The sequence below is a fragment of the Salmo salar genome, chromosome 02, assembly GCF_965601325.2.
Source record: "Salmo salar chromosome 02, fSalSal1, whole genome shotgun sequence".
NCBI classification, from domain to species: Eukaryota; Metazoa; Chordata; class Actinopteri; order Salmoniformes; family Salmonidae; genus Salmo; species Salmo salar.
Window position 1 is genome coordinate 7075001 of NC_138292.1, and position 20843 is coordinate 7095843.

Sequence of the window (20843 nt, forward strand, 5' to 3'; positions counted from 1 at the left end):
ATGACCATATTAGAGAAACATATTTCCCTCAGATTACACAGACCCACAAAGAATTCGAAAACAAATCCAATTTTGATAAACTCCCATATCTACTGGGTGAAATACCACAGTGTGCCTCACAGCAGCAAGATGTGTGACCTGTTGCCACAAGAAAAGGGCAAAAGTATAGAACATAAACCATTGTAAACACAACCTAATATTTATGTTTATTTATTTTCCCTTTAACTATTTAACTATTTGCACATCATTACAACACTGTATACATAATATGACATTTGAAATGTCTTTATTCTTTTGGAACTTTTGTGAGTTTAATGTTCATTTTTTGTTTACTTCACTTTTGTTGATCTATTTCACTTGCTTTGGCAATGTAAACATATGTTTCCCATGCCAATAAAGCCCTTAAATTGAAATTGAATTGAGAGCCTTGAATCCTGGCTGACTGAGTCATCTCTCTTACCTTCTCTGTATGAGAGAGCCTTGTATCCTGGCTAACTGAGTCCTCTCTCTTCTCTGTGAGAGAGAGCCTTGTATCCTGGCTGACTGAGTCCGGCTCTGGTCAAAGGTAGTGCACTATGTAGGGAATAGGGTGCCATTTGGGACGTACACTTGCTGACTGACTGGGTCAGTGCCTCCTCTTCAATAGGAACACAGCAGAGAGCAGAAGATTAACCACCAGCTGAGAGAGACTGGCTGGTAGGTGAAACCCAGTTCCCTGTTCCCCTCCACATCTCCCTGAACTCCAGATGAAAACCATGTTGTTGTCTGTCTCATTCAGCACGCTGTGTAATGTGCTGCACTGTCTGTTCTGTCTGGTATGGCTCGTGATGCTTTCATTGCTCAAAGAGGTTATTTATTGGCATTATATGGAGAAATGTTACTCCCACACTCTCTACTTTTGCACGTTACTTTAGTCTTACCAGTGTATCAGTAATGGTGGGGGTATATTTGGAGGCCATATATAACCAGTAATAACAGTGGTACCAGAGGTGTGTCCATCTACCTTGTGACTGACTTAACATAGACCATCCTCTGTAGCATGTGATAACATTTACATTACATTTAAGTCATTTAGCAGACGCTCTTATCCAGAGCGACTTACAAATTGGTGCATTCACCTTATGATATCCAGTGGAACAACCACTTTACAATAGTGCATCTAAATCTTTTAAGGGGGGGTTAGAAGGATTACTTTATCCTATCCTAGGTATTCCTTAAAGAGGTGGGGTTTCAGGTGTCTCCGGAAGGTGGTGATTGACTCCGCTGTCCTGGCGTCGTGAGGGAGCTTGTTCCATGTTCAGCTGGCTGATATAAAGGGACTGTGGACTCATTTCAGGAAGTGGCCCAAAATGGCACCCTATTGCCTGTATAGTGCACTACTTTTGAGCAGAGCTGTATGGGCCTTAATCACAAGTAGTGCACTGCACTATAAAGGGAATAGGGTGCCAGATTTGAGCCCTACACTCTGCCAAACCTCTCGCTGCCTGCCGTACGAGAGTCAAGTTGCAGAGGAAGAAGGATACCATGGTGACAAGGTCTGTTCTGGGGGTTCTGAGAAACGGCCCAAGACGTTCTTCGGCCACAATTAGAACTCTGCCTCCTCCTCCAAGCTCTTGTCTCTAGCTCTGGGCTGTGTTGGTTGGAGCGACTTGGAATGGGCTTCACGACATGAATAGCTTACTGTTGACATACCAGGCGGCTCTGTTCACCTCTTAGTAGATGTAAATGTTATTTTTAACCACATCCTCTCTGCAGTCTAAGATTCTATTAGGGAGAGATTTACTCTCAAGGTTGTCACAACAGGTTCACCCATTATGGAGTTCTGTGGCGTCAAAACAGACATGCAAATGGACATTTCTGGATCTTCGGTGTTGTGGTGACTTCTACATATCTTGATGCCCACAGCTTCTTTAGATATCCATAGCAGGATGCAGAGCAATTCAAGGCATTTCATGTGAGGTTAGGGTCAGGCCTTACTATGTACAGGATTAGTGTCATACCTGGGACATTGAACAGAGAGTAGAATGGATCCTGTTGTGGGTTTTGCCTGTGTGTTGCTGGTAGAATGAATCCTGTTGTGGGATTTGCCAGTGTGTTACTGGTAGAATGGATCCTGTTGTGTGATTTGCCTGTGTGTTGCTGGTAGAATGAATCCTGTTGTGGGATTTGCCAGTGTGTTACTGGTAGAATGGATCCTGTTGTGTGATTTGCCTGTGTGTTACTGGTAGAATGGATCCTGTTGTGGGTTTTGCCTCTGTGTTACTGGTAGAATGGATCCTGTTGTGGGATTTGCCTGTGTGTTACTGGTAGGATGGATCCTGTTGTGGGTTTTGCCTGTGTGTTACTGGTAGAATGGATCCTGTTGTGTGATTTGCCTGTGTGTTACTGGTAGAATGGATCCTGTTGTGGGATTTGCCTGTGTGTTACTGGTAGAATGGATCCTGTTGTGGGATTTGCCTGTGTGTTACTGGTAGAATGGATCCTGTTGTGTGATTTGCCTGTGTGTTACTGGTAGAATGGATACTGTGTGCGTCCAAAATGGCGCCCTAATATCTTATATGTTGCGTTACTTTGTACCAGAATCCTCTAGGTTCTGGTAGGGCTGTGGCCATTTTTTTTCCTTGGCAAAAGTTTAAACCCTAAGCAGACCAAACTCGTTGGTCCTTTAACCTGCTGGATGTAATATATTGTGGCTGTAGTTTGAAAAGCAAATAAATGTGACTCTGGATGACAACAAAATGATGTTTCATTAGGGCTGTTTTCCCCAAAAAGTTACATCCGCTTCATGTTTTGTTTCCTTGTCACGATACTAATGAGTACTGCGCTACTGGTATGGTCCCGACCCTAGGCTCTGGGTCCTATGACCCGTTTGGGAAGCAGCCTGCAGTGTCCATGTAGAGGTGGTTCACACCCACCACACCTGTTGTTCCCTCACTGGAGATGATCAGAAGAAAACAGCAGTAGGAAACGCTGACTGGTACTGACAAGACATCCTCTTGTTCAGCCTGTAGTATCAGTCCTTCAGATCAGTTTCTTGTTTGTTTTTTTAGAGAAAGTCTCAGTTGCACCCTTCTATTCATGGCAGTGTGAAATAGTGATGTCATCATAACATCCTTCTCAGCCTGGCCTGTGATCTACTGGCTCTGCTGAGCCCCCAAGGGCTTTTGAAGGGAGCTGTTGCCTTGGTAACGCATTGTCGTCAAACACACAAGATGTTTGTCCCTGGGAGAAGGTATTGTGTTGTTGGAAGTCCCACTCCACTAGAAGATAAAAGGAGTGTGTGTGTGTGTGTGTGTGTGTGTGTGTGTTATTTTTTTACATGTAACCTTTATTTAACTAGGCAACTCGATTAAGAACAAATTCTTATTTACAATGACGGCCTACCCCGGACGGCGCTGGGCCAATTGTCCGCCGCCCTATGGGACTCCCAATCACGGCCGGATGTGATGGTGTCTGATGGTTCTCTAGTGTGAGTGACCCATGGTTTCTGCTTTAAGCCTTCATCTGTCACATGGAGGAGTCAAACAGCTGGTTTGAGCATCCTTGATGCCGTATGGTGCATTAGGTCTATATCTGACCTGGTGATGCATGTCTTAGCTAATCTACCATCACTATCTAATCCTTCAATGGAAGAATGTTTGTCATTCTAGAGGATGATAGCCCAACATGGCCAGAAAAATACATTGTATCCAACCGACTGATTTAATTTACACTTGCCAAACCCATTAAACGTTGAAGTCAAACAGTTCACCACAGTTCATTCAGTGAAGAAGAGGTAACCACACAGCTGTTCTCTGTTGTGGTTCTGGACCAACTACAAACAAACCCCTTATAGTGTGTCTGTGTTGACAGCAGGCTTTCCTGATGCTGTGGGTGCTGATGAACATGTTATGTGTCCCAAATGGCACCCTATTGCCTACATACTTATCAATCCAAGATTGCGTAGCAGTCAGACGTCTTTGTCCTTCGTCTTGTCGTGTCCCTTGTATATATATATTTACATATTTTCTTCACATATCTTTTTATATATTTTTTTTCTAAAAACTCAACCTCAAAACACTCTCCTGCAACCCGCCTCACCAATAAAAAAAGTATTATTTACCTCAAATCTGAAATCCACAACAGAAGCTAGCCAGAGGTTGGCCAGTTCACTGGCTAACGTTGGAGTTCAGCTAGCCACGGTTGGCGGTCATCAGCTATCCCTTAGCTTGAAAAGCTATCGCCAGTTTTGTACAGTGCGACTCAGACCAGAGCATACCGGACCTATTTTCTCTCCATATCCCCGGATTTCTACCGTAGGCTCTGGACATTTGCAGCTAGCTAGCTGCTACCCGAGTGACTATTGGCTAACGTCAGTCCCGGAGCTAACATCAATTATTCCGGAGCTAGCCAGCTGAAGAGTTCCATCAGCCACTCCTGGGCTACAATCACCTATCCGGACCCTTTTACTGCCGATGCGGAGCCCCATCGGGCCTTCACGACTGGACTACCGACATTATCTGCCCGAGGGAGTTATCCAACTGGCCCCTCCGTCGCGACGTAACCTGAACGCCCATCTGCGGCCTGCTAATCGTTAGCTGTCTTATCGGCTGCTATCTGAATAGGTCTATCGGACAATTTTCTTGGGCCACTATAACTATTTTGCCAGTTCCACCACCCACACATGCTATGACATCTTCTGGTTTCAGTTATGTTTCTAGAGACAATATCTCTCTCATCATCACTCAATGCCTAGGTCTACCTCCACTGTATTCACATCCTACCATACCTTTGTCTGTACATTATACCTTGAATCTATTTTATCGCCCCCAGAAACCCGCTCCTTTTACTCTCTATTCCGGACGTCATAGACGACCAATTCTCATAGCTTTTAGCCGTACCCTTATCCTACTCCTCCTCTGTTCCTCTGGTGATGTAGAGGTGAATCCAGGCCCTGCAGTGCCTAGCTCCACTCCTATTCCCCAGGCGCTCTCTTTTGATGACTTCTGTAACCGTAATAGCCTTGGTTTCATGCATGTTAACATTAGAAGCCTTCTCCCTAAGTTTGTTTTATTCACTGCTTTAGCACACTACCAACCCGGATGTCCTAGCCGTGTCTGAATCCTGGCTTAGGAAGTCCACCAAAAACTCTGAAATCTTCATTCCTAACTACAACATTTTCAGACAAGATAGAACGGCCAAAGGGGGCGGTGTTGCAATCTACTGCAGAGATAGCCTGCAGAGTTCTGTCCTGCTATCCAGGTCTGTACCCAAACAATTTTAACTTTTACTTTTAAAAATCCGTCTCTCACCGTTGCCGCCTGCGATACACCACCCTCTGCCCCCAGCTGTGCTCTGGACACCATATGTGAACTGATTGCCCTCCATCTATCTTCAGAGCTCGTGCTGCTAGGTGACCTAAACTGGGACATGCTTAACACCCCAGCCATCCTACAATCTAAGCTTGATGCCCTCAATCTCACACAAATTATCAATGAACCTACCAGGTACCACCTCAAAGCCGTAAACACGGGCACCCTCATAGATATCATCCTAACCAACTTGCCCTCTAAATACACCTCTGCTGTTTTCAACCAAGATCTCAGCGATCACTGCCTCATTGCCTGCATCCGTAATGGGTCAGCAGTCAAACGACCTCCACTCATCACTGTCAAACGCTCCCTGAAAAATTTCAGCGAGCAAGCCTTTCTAATCGACCTGGCCCGGGTATCTTGGAAGGATATTGACCTCATCCCGTCAGTAGAGGATGCCTGGTTATAAAAAAATATATATGCCTTCCTCACCATCTTAAATAAGCATGCCCCATTCAAGAAATGTAGAACCAGGAACAGATATAGCCCTTGGTTCTCTCCAGACCAGACTGCCCTTAACCAACACAAAAACATCCTGTGGCGTTCTGCATTGGCATCGAACAGCCCCCGTGATATGCAACTTTTCAGGGAAGTTAGAAACCAATATACACAGGCAGTTAGAAAAGCCAAGGCTAGCTTTTTCAAGCAGAAATTTGCTTCCTGCAACACAAACTCAAAAAAGTTCTGGAACACTGTAAAGTCCATGGAGAATAAGAACACCTCCTCCCAGCTGCCCACTGCACTGAGGATAGAAAACTCTGTCACCTCCGATAAATCCACTATAATTGAGAATTTCAATAAGCATTTTTCTATGGCTGGCCATGCTTTCCACCTGGCTACCCCTACCGCGGTCAACAGCACTGCACCCCCCACAGCTACTCGCCCAAGCCTTCCCCATTTCTCCTTCTCCAAAATCCAGTGAGTTGATGTTCTGAAAGAGCTGCAAAATCTGGACCCCTACAAATCAGCCAGGCTAGACAATCTGGACCCTCTCTTTCTAAAATTATCTGCTGAAATTGTTGCAACCCCTATTACTAGCCTGTTCAACCTCTCTTTCGTGTCGTCTGAGATTCCAAAAGATTGGAAAGCAGCTGCTGTCATCCCCCTCTTCAAAGGAGGGGACACTCTTGACCCAAACTGCTACAGACCTATATCTATCCTACCCTGCCTTTCTAAGGTCTTCGAAAGCCAAGTCAACAAACAAATTACCGACCATTTCGAATCCCACCGTTTCAGAGCTGGTCATGGGTGCACCTCAGCCACGCTCAAGGTCCTAAACGTTATCGTAACAGCCATCGATAAGAAACAATACTGTGCTGCCGTATTCATTGACCTGGCCAAGGCTTTCGACTCTGTCAATCACCACATCCTCATCGGCAGACTCAATAGCCTTGGTTTCTCAAATGATTGCCTCGCCTGGTTCACCAACTACTTCTCTGATAGAGTTCAATGTGTCAAATCGGAGGGCCTGTTGTCCGGACCTCTGGCAGTCTCTATGGGGGTGCCACAGGGTTCAATTCTTGGGCCTACTCTTTTCTCTCTATACATCAAGGATGTCGCTCTTGCTGCTGGTGAGTCTTTGATCCACCTCTACGCAGACGACACCATTCTGTATACTTCTGGCCCTTCTTTGGACACTGTGTTAACAACCCTCCAGACGAGCTTCAATGCCATACAACTCTCCTTCCGTGGCCTCCAACTGCTCTTAATACAAGTAAAACTAAATGCATGCTCTTCAACCGATCGCTGCCCGCACCTGCCCGCCCGTCCAGCATCACTACTCTGGACGGTTCTGACTTAGAATATGTGGACAACTACAAATACCTTGGTGTCTGGTTAGACTGTAAGCTCTCCTTCCAGACTCACATCAAACATCTCCAATCCAAAGTTAAATCTAGAATTGGCTTCCTATTTTGCAACAAAGCATCCTTCACTCATGCTGCCAAACATACCCTCGTAAAACTGACCATCCTACCGATCCTCGACTTCGGCGATGTCATTTACAAAATAGCCTCCAATACCCTACTCAATAAATTGGATGCAGTCTATCACAGTGCTATCCGTTTTGTCACCAAAGCCCCCATATACTACCCACCACTGCGACCTGTACGCTCTCGTTGGCTGGCCCTCGCTTCATACTCGTCGCCAAACCCACTGGCTCCAGGTCATCTACAAGACCCTGCTAGGTGAAGTCCCCCCTTATCTCAGCTCATTGGTCACCATAGCAGCACCCACCTGTAGCACGCACTCCAGCAGGTATATCTCTCTGGTCACCCCAAAAGCCAATTCCTCCTTTGGCCGTCTCTCCTTCCAGTTCTCTGCTGCCAATGACTGGAACGAACTACAAAAATCTCTGAAACTGGAAACACTTATCTCCCTCACTAGCTTTAAGTACCAGCTGTCAGAGCAGCTCCCAGATCACTGCACCTGTACATAGCCCATCTATAATTTAGCCCAAACAGCTACCTCTTCCCATACTGTATTTATTTATTTTGCTCCTTTGCACCCCATTATTTCTATTTCTACTTTGCACTTTCTTCCACTACAAATCTACCATTCCAGTGTTTTACTTGCTATGTTGTATTTACTTTGCCACCATGGCCTTTTTTGCCTTTACCTCCCTTATCTCACCTCATTTGCTCACATTGTATATAGACTTATTTTCTACTGTATTATTGACTGTATGTTTGTTTTACTCCATGTGTAACTCTGTGTTGTTGTATGTGTCAAACTGCTTTGCTTTATCTTGGCCAGGTCGCAATTGTAAATGAGAACTTGTTCTCAACTTGCCTACCTGGTTAAATAAAGGTGAAATAAAAATAAATTGTGCACTACTTTTGACCAGAGCCCTATGGTAGTGCACTATATAGGGAATAGGGTACCATTTGAGACGAATCTAGGCCCTCAGAAACCACCAGTCGCTGACTGAATGTTCCCACTGTTTGGATGGGAGGTGCTTGTTGAGATGGCAGGAAACAGTGAATAGTGTAGGAAGGACACAGGACAGTGTGTTGTCTGTGTGTGTTGTCTGTGTGTGTTGTCTGTGGTGACAGTTGGTTCATGTTGCGAGTCATGCTTGGATGACTGAGGTTGGTACTCTGTGTTTCTCCCTGTTGTGTGGGGGTACTGATGTCTCATTTCACAGTGTGCAGCGGCTTGGAACCAGTTGTTTCAGACATGCAGCGGTTCACAAACTCTTAAGACATTCACCCTCAGTAGGGGATTCTGCTTTGTCTGGTTCCTCAGTTTGAAGTAGGCAGGAGTGCAGTGTAGAGCTGCTTTGTCTCTCGTAACAATGGACTCCCTCAGAGTGCCAATGCTAATCAGCTGTTTCTGTCAGAGAGACAGAACTGTACTGTTTATGATGTGTGATGCCGAAGACCAGTTCCCACATTGTGTGGACAATTACATTGTTTTGTAATGTGAATGTATTTGTATATTTTCCAGGACTGGGCCTTTGATGACGGTGCCCCTCCTCCCACTAAGATCGTAGATGATTGGCTGAACCTGCTGAAGACTAAGTTCCGTGAGGACCCTGGCTGCTGCGTGGCGGTGCACTGTGTTGCCGGGCTGGGACGGTAAGACAGTTGAACCAAGCTCACAAGGCTGCAGTGTCATCCCCCCACTGTGATGGCCACTGTCCCAGCAGCCACCAGTCTCTCCCCTTCTCCTACAGCCTGACCAGGGCCCTCTCTCTGCATGCAGGCAGACCCAAGCCAAAGTCAACTGTTAGCCAAGGGACACTCCTTCACAATTAATCCACCATTTATTATCAAAGCACAGAGGTTGACGTCTGAAAAACGTTGAAGCAGCATTTATTTCTATTGTGTCTCTAAATGTATCCTCTCAGATTGAATCTCTACTAGTCAGCTCACCAGTACTCTGGTCAAAAGTAGTGCACTATATAGGGAATAGGGTGACATTGGCCATAGGGCTCTGGTCAAAAGTAGTGAACTATGTAGGGAATAGGGTGCCATTTGGGACGTAGCCAGTTGTCTTGTGAAATGTCAGTTAGCTGTATTCTGGTTGGCCATGCCCAGACCTGTACTGTATGTTCTGTAGTTGAGCCTCTGGACTCCCATTGGCCATGCCATACATTAGTTCTTATGGTTGGCATGCCATACATTAGTTCTTATGGTTGGGCATGCCATACATTAGTTCTTATGGTTGGCCATGCCATACATTAGTTATTATGGTTGGCCATGACATACATTAGTTCTTATGGTTGGCCATGACATACATTAGTTCTTATGGTTGGCCATGCCATACATTAGTTCTTATGGTTGGCCATGCCATACATTAGTTCTTATGGTTGGCCATGCCATACATTAGTTCTTATGGTTGGCCATGCCATACATTAGTTCGTATGGTTGGCCATGCCATACATTAGTTCTTATGGTTGGCCATGACATACATTAGTTCTTATGGTTGGCCATGACATACATTAGTTCTTATGGTTGGCCATGACATACTTTAGTTCTTATGGTTGGCCATGCCATACATTAGTTCTTATGGTTGGCCATGACATACATTAGTTCTTATGGTTGGCCATGCCATACATTAGTTCTTATGGTTGGCCATGACATACATTAGTTCTTATGGTTGGCCATGCCATACTTTAGTTCTTATGGTTGGCCATGACATACATTAGTTCTTATGGTTGGCCATGCCATACTTTAGTTCTTATGGTTGGCCATGCCATACATTAGTTCTTATGGTTGCCATGCCAACCATCATAACAGAGGAGTTGACAAAATAGAAGCACAAACTGATCTGGTTACCAGGCTCATTTTAGCTCTGTCCTGTCTGGTGTTCCTTCAGGTGTCCTCTATGGCAGAGGAGAGACAATGACTCACATCTGTACTGATGGAGTATTAGCTAGCTAGTAGAGGAGAAAGTTTAGGATACGTCTCAAATGGCACCCTATTCTATACATAGGGCTCTGGTCAAAAGTAGTGCACTGTGGTCAATAGGGAGCCGTTAAACCAGGTTAAACCAGGCCTTTGGTACTAATAATGGTTGAGCTCATTGGTAGGAAGCTGAAGGAGCACCTCTTCCCCTCCCGTCCTGGGTAAGCTGAAGGAGCCCCCAGCCCCCTGACCTCCCCAGACTCCCATCTTCCTCTCCCCTCCTTGGGTAAGCTGAAGGAGCCCCCCTGACCACCCCAGACTCCCATCTTCCCCTCCCCTCTCTGGGTAAGCTGAAGGAGCCCCCCTGACCACCCCAGACTCCCATCTTCCCTTCCCCTCCCTGGGTAAGCTGAAGGAGCCCCCCTGCCCACCCCAGACTCCCATCTTCCTCTCCCCTCCTGGGTAAGCTGAAGGAGCCCCCTGACCTCCCCAGACTCCCATCTTCCTCTCCCCTCCTGGGTAAGCTGAAGGAGCCCCCCTGACCACCCCAGACTCCCATCTTCCCCTCCCCTCCCTGGGTAAGCTGAAGGAGCCCCCCTGCCCACCCCAGACTCCCATCTTCCTCTCCCCTCCTGGGTAAGCTGAAGGAGCCCCCCTGACCACCCCAGACTCCCATCTTCCCCTCCCCTCCCTGGGTAAGCTGAAGGAGCCCCCCTGCCCACCCCAGACTCCCATCTTCCTCTCCCCTCCTGGGTAAGCTGAAGGAGCCCCCCTGACCTCCCCAGACTCCCATCTTCCTCTCCCCTCCTGGGTAAGCTGAAGGAGCCCCCCTGCCCACCCCAGACTCCCATCTTCCTCTCCCCTCCTGGGTAAGCTGAAGGAGCCCCCCTGACCTCCCCAGACTCCCATCTTCCTCTGCCCTCCTGGGTAAGCTGAAGGAGCCCCCCTGACCTCCCCAGACTCCCATCTTCCTCTCCCCTCCCTGGGTAAGCTGAAGGAGCCCCCTGACCACCCCAGACTCCCATCTTCCTCTCCCCTCCTGGGTAAGCTGAAGGAGCCCCCTGACCTCCCCAGACTCCCATCTTCCTCTCCTCTCCCTGGGTAAGCTGAAGGAGCCCCCTGACCACCCCAGACTCCCATCTTCCTCTCCCCTCCTGGGTAAGCTGAAGGAGCCCCCTGACCTCCCCAGACTCCCATCTTCCTCTCCCCTCCCTGGGTAAGCTGAAGGAGCCCCCTGACCTCCCCAGACTCCCATCTTCCTCTCCCCTCCTGGGTAAGCTGAAGGAGCCCCCCTGACCTCCCCAGACTCCCATCTTCCTCTCCTCTCCCTGGGTAAGCTGAAGGAGCCCCCTGACCTCCCCAGACTCCCATCTTCCTCTGCCCTCCTGGGTAAGCTGAAGGAGCCCCCCTGACCTCCCCAGACTCCCATCTTCCTCTCCCCTCCCTGGGTAAGCTGAAGGAGCCCCCTGACCACCCCAGACTCCCATCTTCCTCTCCCCTCCTGGGTAAGCTGAAGGAGCCCCCTGACCTCCCCAGACTCCCATCTTCCTCTCCCCTCCTGGGTAAGCTGAAGGAGCCCCCTGACCTCCCCAGACTCCCATCTTCCTCTCCCCTCCTGGGTAAGCTGAAGGAGCCCCCCTGACCTCCCCAGACTCCCATCTTCCTCTCCCCTCCTGGGTAAGCTGAAGGAGCCCCCTGACCTCCCCAGACTCCCATCTTCCTCTGCCCTCCTGGGTAAGCTGAAGGAGCCCCCCTGACCTCCCCAGACTCCCATCTTCCTCTCCCCTCCCTGGGTAAGCTGAAGGAGCCCCCTGACCACCCCAGACTCCCATCTTCCTCTCCCCTCCTGGGTAAGCTGAAGGAGCCCCCTGACCTCCCCAGACTCCCATCTTCCTCTCCCCTCCTGGGTAAGCTGAAGGAGCCCCCTGACCTCCCCAGACTCCCATCTTCCTCTCCCCTCCTGGGTAAGCTGAAGGAGCCCCCCTGACCTCCCCAGACTCCCATCTTCCTCTCCTCTCCCTGGGTAAGCTGAAGGAGCCCCCTGACCTCCCCAGACTCCCATCTTCCTCTCCCCTCCTGGGTAAGCTGAAGGAGCCCCCCTGACCTCCCCAGACTCCCATCTTCCTCTCCCCTCCTGGGTAAGCTGAAGGAGCCCCCTGACCTCCCCAGACTCCCATCTTCCTCTCCTCTCCCTGGGTAAGCTGAAGGAGCCCCCCTGACCTCCCCAGACTCCCATCTTCCTCTCCTCTCCCTGGGTAAGCTGAAGGAGCCCCCCTGACCTCCCCAGACTCCCATCTTCCTCTCCTCTCCCTGGGTAAGCTGAAGGAGCCCCCCTGACCTCCCCAGACTCCCATCTTCCTCTCCCCTCCCTGGGTAAGCTGAAGGAGCCCCCCTGACCTCCCCAGACTCCCATCTTCCTCTCCCCTCCTGGGTAAGCTGAAGGAGCCCCCTGACCACCCCAGACTCCCATCTTCCTCTCCCCTCCTGGGTAAGCTGAAGGAGCCCCCCTGACCTCCCCAGACTCCCATCTTCCTCTCCCCTCCTGGGTAAGCTGAAGGAGCCCCCCTGACCTCCCCAGACTCCCATCTTCCTCTCCCCTCCCTGGGTAAGCTGAAGGAGCCCCCTGACCTCCCCAGACTCCCATCTTCCTCTCCTCTCCCTGGGTAAGCTGAAGGAGCCCCCCTGACCTCCCCAGACTCCCATCTTCCTCTCCCCTCCCTGGGTAAGCTGAAGGAGCCCCCCTGACCACCCCAGACTCCCATCTTCCTCTCCTCTCCCTGGGTAAGCTGAAGGAGCCCCCTGACCTCCCCAGACTCCCATCTTCCTCTCCTCTCCTGGGTAAGCTGAAGGAGCCCCCTGACCTCCCCAGACTCCCATCTTCCTCTCCTCTCCTGGGTAAGCTGAAGGAGCCCCCTGACCTCCCCAGACTCCCATCTTCCTCTCCTCTCCCTGGGTAAGCTGAAGGAGCCCCCCAGCCTCCCCTCCCTGGGTTGATGAAGCACCGTCTATCTCTGACGTACTGGAGACCTCCTCTGGGACTCGTCTGTGGTTTTTGACAGGGCGCCAATGTTTACTTTACTCTGAACTGTTTGTTGTCCTGTTAATCAGCTGGGGAGTCTTTGGCTTTCAGCTGGAACCCTCTGGAACATCAAAGTGTTCTGGGGGCTGAAATGGCTTGACAGGGTACAGTTAGATAGATGAATATATTTCAATGTCTCATGTCCAGGCAGGCAGCTCATCTGTTTCAGTGATTCCTAGAAGTCCAGTGTTTGTGTTAGTGGTGTTATGCTCTTCAGCTCTCTATTTCCACGCTGACTTACCGTAACCACAGCAACGACCCATATAAGGCTAGAAAAATGGAAAGTGGGCTACAGCGTTTTCTAATGATTTGTTACCTGTAAATATTAGTGGCCAAATACAGCACAACTAGTTCCAGCTCTCAACCCGCAGCAGGGCTTTCCTTTGTCCAAACCAGAATAGTCCAAACCAGAATGAACTCCATTCCCTGGGAACTGGCTGTGTTGTGACAACATGGAGAGAGAGAAGTTGCTGGGGGCATAACAGGAAGGACACACATGGATGTCTTTAATTCCCAGTATTACTCTGTGAATGCAGTTTCTATGGCAACATCCCAAATCGCACCATATTCCATATTAAGTGCAATACTTTTGACCAGGACCTATAAGGTTCTGACTGTGTCTTTAAGTCCCAGTATTAGTAGCAGCGTGACTGTGTCTTTAAGTCCCAGTATTAGTAGCAGTGTGACTGTGTCTTTAAGTCCCAGTATTAGTAGCAGTGTGACTGTGTCTTTAAGTCTCAGTATTTGTAGCAGTGTGACTGTGTCTTTAAGTCCCAGTATTAGTAGCAGTGTGACTGTGTCTTTAAGTCTCAGTATTAGTAGCAGTGTGACTGTGTCTTTAAGTCCCAGTATTAGTAGCAGTGTGACTGTGTCTTTAAGTCCCAGTATTAGTAGCAGCGTGACTGTGTCTTTAAGTCCCAGTATTAGTAGCAGTGTGACTGTGTCTTTAAGTCCCAGTATTAGTAGCAGTGTGACTGTGTCTTTAAGTCCCAGTATTAGTAGCAGCGTGACTGTGTCTTTAAGTCTCAGTATTAGTAGCAGCGTGACTGTGTCTTTAAGTCCCAGTATTAGTAGCAGTGTGACTGTGTCTTTAAGTCCCAGTATTAGTAGCAGTGTGACTGTGTCTTTAAGTCCCAGTATTAGTAGCAGCGTGACTGTGTCTTTAAGTCTCAGTATTAGTAGCAGCGTGACTGTGTCTTTAAGTCCCAGTATTAGTAGCAGTGTGACTGTGTCTTTAAGTCCCAGTATTAGTAGCAGCGTGACTGTGTCTTTAAGTCCCAGTATTAGTAGCAGTGTGACTGTGTCTTTAAGTCCCAGTATTAGTAGCAGTGTGACTGTGTCTTTAAGTCTCAGTATTAGTAGCAGTGTGACTGTGTCTTTAAGTCTCAGTATTAGTAGCAGTGTGACTGTGTCTTTAAGTCCCAGTATTAGTAGCAGTGTGACTGTGTCTTTAAGTCCCAGTATTAGCAGCAGCACATAAAGGCTGTTTCTTTGTGTTTCTCCCTCCAGGGCTCCTGTGCTGGTGGCTCTGGCTCTGATCGAGGGCGGGATGAAGTATGAGGAGGCAGTTCAGTTCATCAGGCAGTATGTACACCTCACCTCCAGATTCAGTTCAGTTCATCAGGCAGTATGTACACCTCACATTCAGTTCAGTTCATCAGGCAGTATGTACACCTCACATTCAGTTCAGTTCATCAGGCAGTATGTACACCTCACATTCAGTTCAGTTCATCAGGCAGTATGTACACCTCACATTCAGTTCAGTTCATCAGGCAGTATGTACACCTCACATTCAGTTCAGTTCATCAGGCAGTATGTACACCTCACATTCAGTTCAGTTCATCAGGCAGTATGTACACCTCACATTCAGTTCAGTTCATCAGGCAGTATGAACACCTCACCTCCAGATTCAGTTCAGTTCATCAGGCAGTATGAACACCTCACCTCCAGATTCAGTTCAGTTCATCAGGCAGTATGAACACCTCCCCTCCAGATTCAGTTCAGTTCATCAGGCAGTATGAACACCTCACCTCCAGATTCAGTTCAGTTCATCAGGCAGTATGAACACCTCACCTCCAGATTCAGTTCAGTTCATCAGGCAGTATGAACACCTCACCTCCAGATTCAGTTCAGTTCATCAGGCAGTATGAACACCTCACCTCCAGATTCAGTTCAGTTCATCAGGCAGTATGAACACCTCACCTCCAGATTCAGTTCAGTTCATCAGGCAGTATGAACACCTCACCTCCAGATTCAGTTCAGTTCATCAGGCAGTATGAACACCTCACCTCCAGATTCAGTTCAGTTCATCAGGCAGTATGAACACCTCACCTCCAGATTCAGTTCAGTTCATCAGGCAGTATGAACACCTCACCTCCAGATTCAGTTCAGTTCATCAGGCAGTATGTACACCTCACCTCCAGATTCAGTTCAGTTCATCAGGCAGTATGAACACCTCACCTCCAGATTCAGTTCAGTTCATCAGGCAGTATGAACACCTCACCTCCAGATTCAGTTCAGTTCATCAGGCAGTATGAACACCTCACCTCCAGATTCAGTTCGGTTCATCAGGCAGTATGAACACCTCACCTCCAGATTCAGTTCAGTTCATCAGGCAGTATGAACACCTCACCTCCAGGTTCATCAGGCAGTATGAACACCTCACCTCCAGATTCAGTTCAGTTCATCAGGCAGTATGAACACCTCACCTCCAGATTCAGTTCAGTTCATCAGGCAGTATGAACACCTCACCTCCAGGTTCATCAGGCAGTATGAACACCTCACCTCCAGATTCAGTTCAGTTCATCAGGCAGTATGAACACCTCACCTCCAGATTCAGTTCAGTTCATCAGGCAGTATGAACACCTCACCTCCAGATTCAGTTCAGTTCATCAGGCAGTATGAACACCTCACCTCCAGATTCAGTTCGGTTCATCAGGCAGTATGAACACCTCACCTCCAGATTCAGTTCGGTTCATCAGGCAGTATGGACACCTCACCTCCAGATTCAGTTCGGTTCATCAGGCAGTATGAACACCTCACCTCCAGATTCAGTTCGGTTCATCAGGCAGTATGAACACCTCACCTCCAGATTCAGTTCATCAGGCAGTATGAACACCTCACCTCCAGATTCAGTTCAGTTCATCAGGCAGTATGAACACCTCGCCTCCAGATTCAGTTCAGTTCATCAGGCAGTATGAACACCTCACCTCCAGATTCAGTTCAGTTCATCAGGCAGTATGAACACCTCACCTCCAGATTCAGTTCGGTTCATCAGGCAGTATGAACACCTCACCTCCAGATTCAGTTCGGTTCATCAGGCAGTATGAACACCTCACCTCCAGATTCAGTTCAGTTCATCAGGCAGTATGAACACCTCGCCTCCAGATTCAGTTCAGTTCATCAGGCAGTATGAACACCTCACCTCCAGATTCAGTTCAGTTCATCAGGCAGTATGAACACCTCACCTCCAGATTCAGTTCGGTTCATCAGGCAGTATGAACACCTCACCTCCAGATTCAGTTCGGTTCATCAGGCAGTATGGACACCTCACCTCCAGATTCAGTTCGGTTCATCAGGCAGTATGAACACCTCACCTCCAGATTCAGTTCAGTTCATCAGGCAGTATGAACACCTCACCTCCAGATTCAGTTCGGTTCATCAGGCAGTATGAACACCTCACCTCCAGATTCAGTTCGGTTCATCAGGCAGTATGAACACCTCACCTCCAGATTCAGTTCATCAGGCAGTATGAACACCTCACCTCCAGATTCAGTTCAGTTCATCAGGCAGTATGAACACCTCGCCTCCAGATTCAGTTCAGTTCATCAGGCAGTATGAACACCTCACCTCCAGATTCAGTTCGGTTCATCAGGCAGTATGAACACCTCGCCTCCAGATTCAGTTCAGTTCATCAGGCAGTATGAACACCTCACCTCCAGATTCAGTTCAGTTCATCAGGCAGTATGAACACCTCGCCTCCAGATTCAGTTCAGTTCATCAGGCAGTATGAACACCTCGCCTCCAGATTCAGTTCAGTTCATCAGGCAGTATGAACACCTCACCTCCAGATTCAGTTCAGTTCATCAGGCAGTATGAACACCTCGCCTCCTGATTCAGTTCAGTTCATCAGGCAGTATGAACACCTCGCCTCCAGATTCAGTTCAGTTCATCAGGCAGTATGAACACCTCACCTCCAGATTCAGTTCAGTTCATCAGGCAGTATGAACACCTCACCTCCAGATTCAGTTCAGTTCATCAGGCAGTATGAACACCTCACCTCCAGATTCAGTTCAGTTCATCAGGCAGTATGAACACCTCACCTCCAGATTCAGTTCAGTTCATCAGGCAGTATGTACACCTCAGATTTAGTTCAGTTCATCAGGCAGTATGAACACCTCAGATTCAGTTCAGTTCATCAGGCAGTATGAACACCTCACCTCCAGATTCAGTTCAGTTCATCAGGCAGTATGAACACCTCAGATTTAGTTCAGTTCATCAGGCAGTATGAACACCTCAGATTCAGTTCAGTTCATCAGGCAGTATGAACACCTCAGATTTAGTTCAGTTCATCAGGCAGTATGAACACCTCAGATTCAGTTCAGTTCATCAGGCAGTATGAACACCTCACCTCCAGATTCAGTTCAGTTCATCAGGCAGTATGAACACCTCAGATTTAGTTCAGTTCATCAGGCAGTATGAACACCTCAGATTTAGTTCAGTTCATCAGGCAGTATGAACACCTCAGATTCAGTTCAGTTCATCAGGCAGTATGAACACCTCAGATTTAGTTCAGTTCATCAGGCAGTATGAACACCTCAGATTTAGTTCAGTTCATCAGGCAGTATGTACACCTCAGATTTAGTTCAGTTCATCAGGCAGTATGAACACCTCACTTTCTGTCTCTTGATGTTTTTAAGGAGAGTGGAAGTCCACTCAACCTGTTTAGTGTTGTTCCTGTTTCATCTGACAGCTGTAGCTTCAGATGGGGACATCATGAGGAGGGAGAAAGGGATTGAACCGCTCTCCACTGAGGAGGTTTATGGGACATCATGAGGAGGGAGAAAGGGATTGAACCGCTCTCCACTGAGGAGGTTTATGGGACATCATGAGGAGGGAGAAAGGGATTGAACCGCTCTCCACTGAGGAGGTTTATGTGGTTTGAGCTGGGAGTGTCTTTCCCTCAGCCAGGGCTCTGCACACCTCTGGATTCTTCTGATACTCATAGGCTCTACTTTATGGGTCGGGTTCTCTGGAAAAACATCAAGCCTACTGCCCTCCCGGACTGAGCACCATGCTCAATGGACAATCTGAATTGAAAGTGCTTTTTAGTCCAGGAATAAATAGGCTTCGTGTGGATCCAGGAAAATCATCCCCTACGTGAATTATAAATGTCTCTTTACATGAGGGCCCTTATATACAGCGAAGCTATCCATGTTAGCATTGTGTGTGTGTGGGGCTACAGTGTCAAGCTGTTACGCTTCACATATAAGATACAAAGTGAATAATCAGTGTTGATGAGTCTCTAAATGTTGCACTGCTTTTGACCAGGGTGGACACTGATCAGAGGTAGTGAGCAGGGTGCCAATTGGGACACAACAGAGGTTCCTGTAGGGAGTAACAGTAGACCTGTCTTTCTGTGTCTCCTCAGGAAGCGCAGGGGAGCGATCAACAGCAAGCAGCTGACCTACCTGGAGAAATACCGCTCCAGACAGAGACTGCGCTTCAAAGACCCTCACAAACACAAGAACAAGTGCTGTGTGATGTGATGATGTAGTGTGACCCTGCAGCCCGCCTGTTCTGACCCATATAGAACGACTACATCAACTTTAATATTGGACCGACCTACACCCCCCTTTGTAGTGTGACCCCGCAGCCTGCCTGTTCTGACCCATATAGAACGACTACATCAACTTTAATATTGGACCGACCTACACCCCCCTTTGATGCATTTAGGACTTGACCTGTTGTCTGTCTCCATGGGGACAGTTAGTTCCCACTGTTCTGTTGGGATTCTTCTGCTTCTCACTCTCAGGGCTGTTAGACCATCTTCTCTCTGATGTCTTTGAATGAACACCTTCGTCCCCAACTGCCGGCCAATTGAACTCGTAGAGAGGAAAAGCGAACAAGCCCGATTTCCATCAAGCACACACACACACACACACACACACACACACACACACACACACACACACACTGACAAACTATTTTGCACTGATTGTGACATACTGTGACATACACACACAGAGCCATCGACCACCAGACCAACCCCTCAACCAGCAGCAACACTGTCAGCTTGGTCCCAGGCCTGATCGTTCCTCTTTCCTCCCTGCTGCTTGGTAGCACTGACCCAACCCAAAGCACTGTCAATGAAACACACCGACCCACCACTAGCTGTCACAACAGGTCTGCATCACCATACACCATGTTAACTGAAAGCCCCTGCTAGCCATGATGACATGAATGAAATAATCATGAAAAAGAAGAGATTTTTTGCTGTCTGTGTGTTTTTATCTCAATGTTTGAAGAAGATCCAGTTGAACGTCTTTGTTAAATTGAATGCCATCCACAGAGCTCAGTCATCTTGCTCCTTGCTCCGGTTTCATAATGCATGGAAGGTAACACTTGTTAGAATCATGTCCTTGTCTCCTTCATTTCTGAGGATATGGGGATGCGGATGGGACTTAATATAGGACAAGGTTTTGTGCTGAGTTGCTGGTTTTTAAATAGCAATATTTTTTACATTGTGATATGAAATACTCTGGGATTAGGATTCTTCACCACTGGCTGCTTCTGTTGTACAACATGAAGGATCTCAGTGTATCATGTAGGAGTCAGCTGAGCCTGGGTGGGCTTGGTAGGCAACACTGTGTCCCAGATGGCACCCTATTCCCTATATAGTGCACTACTTTTGACCAGAGGTCTATGGGCTTCAATGCCTTGAAATATACACACACATGGACTCGCACTGACCCTATGGGCTCCGGTCAAAAGTTGTGCACTATATAGGGAATAGGGTGCCATCTGGGACGCGTACTATGCTTTGGGAACGTAAACATGACGGTGCACCGTAGTCATCTCTGGGATGAAAAACAGCCAACTGAACCGTCTGCTCAGAAATAACGTCCAGGCTCTGTATCTGTCAGTGTGGATATAGTCACTCATCTTACCTCCGAAATGGCACCCTATTCCCCTTTTGTAGTGCACTACTATATAGCACACTTTTGACTATAGTCCTATGGGCTCTGGTCAAAAGTAGTGCACTAAATAGGGAATAGGGTGCAAGACGCGTTCTTAGTTAATTAAGGACAGGTACTGAAGGAATGACTCATATCCTGGGAAGAAAGCTGTCACATTTATCTGCTGCCTTGGAAGTAACCCACTTCAGATTGTTCACAGTTAATGAAGTACAAGAAATAAAGTAATTGTTAAAAGTATGCTGGACTGTTTTGTGCTTTTGTTTGGGAGTTGACTTGTGGGAGAACGAATCATTTTAAACAACCACTTTTGCCTTGTCGTGAAAACAAGCTAAATGCCGCCATCTAGAGACCATGTGTAGTTATT

The 20843-nt window shown here is 47.9% G+C and overlaps 1 protein-coding gene across 5 annotated transcripts in view; it reads left to right on the forward strand.

The window, feature by feature from the left end:
• The window catches only part of LOC106597860 (protein tyrosine phosphatase type IVA 3), a 65845-nt gene extending 45129 nt beyond the window's left edge, over positions 1-20716 (forward strand). For 4 of the 5 annotated variants that reach the window (XM_082959402.1, XM_082959406.1, XM_082959400.1 and 1 more), the window contains exons 4-6: positions 8799-8929; positions 14790-14864; positions 18931-20716. In XM_082959402.1, the coding sequence (XP_082815528.1) occupies positions 8799-8929; positions 14790-14864; positions 18931-19048 (324 nt within the window). In that variant the 3' untranslated portion in view covers positions 19049-20716. The remainder of the gene's footprint in view (positions 1-8798; positions 8930-14789; positions 14865-18930) is intronic. The other variant, XM_082959407.1, reaches the window with a different exon arrangement.
• The last annotated feature ends 127 nt before the right edge of the window (positions 20717-20843 follow it).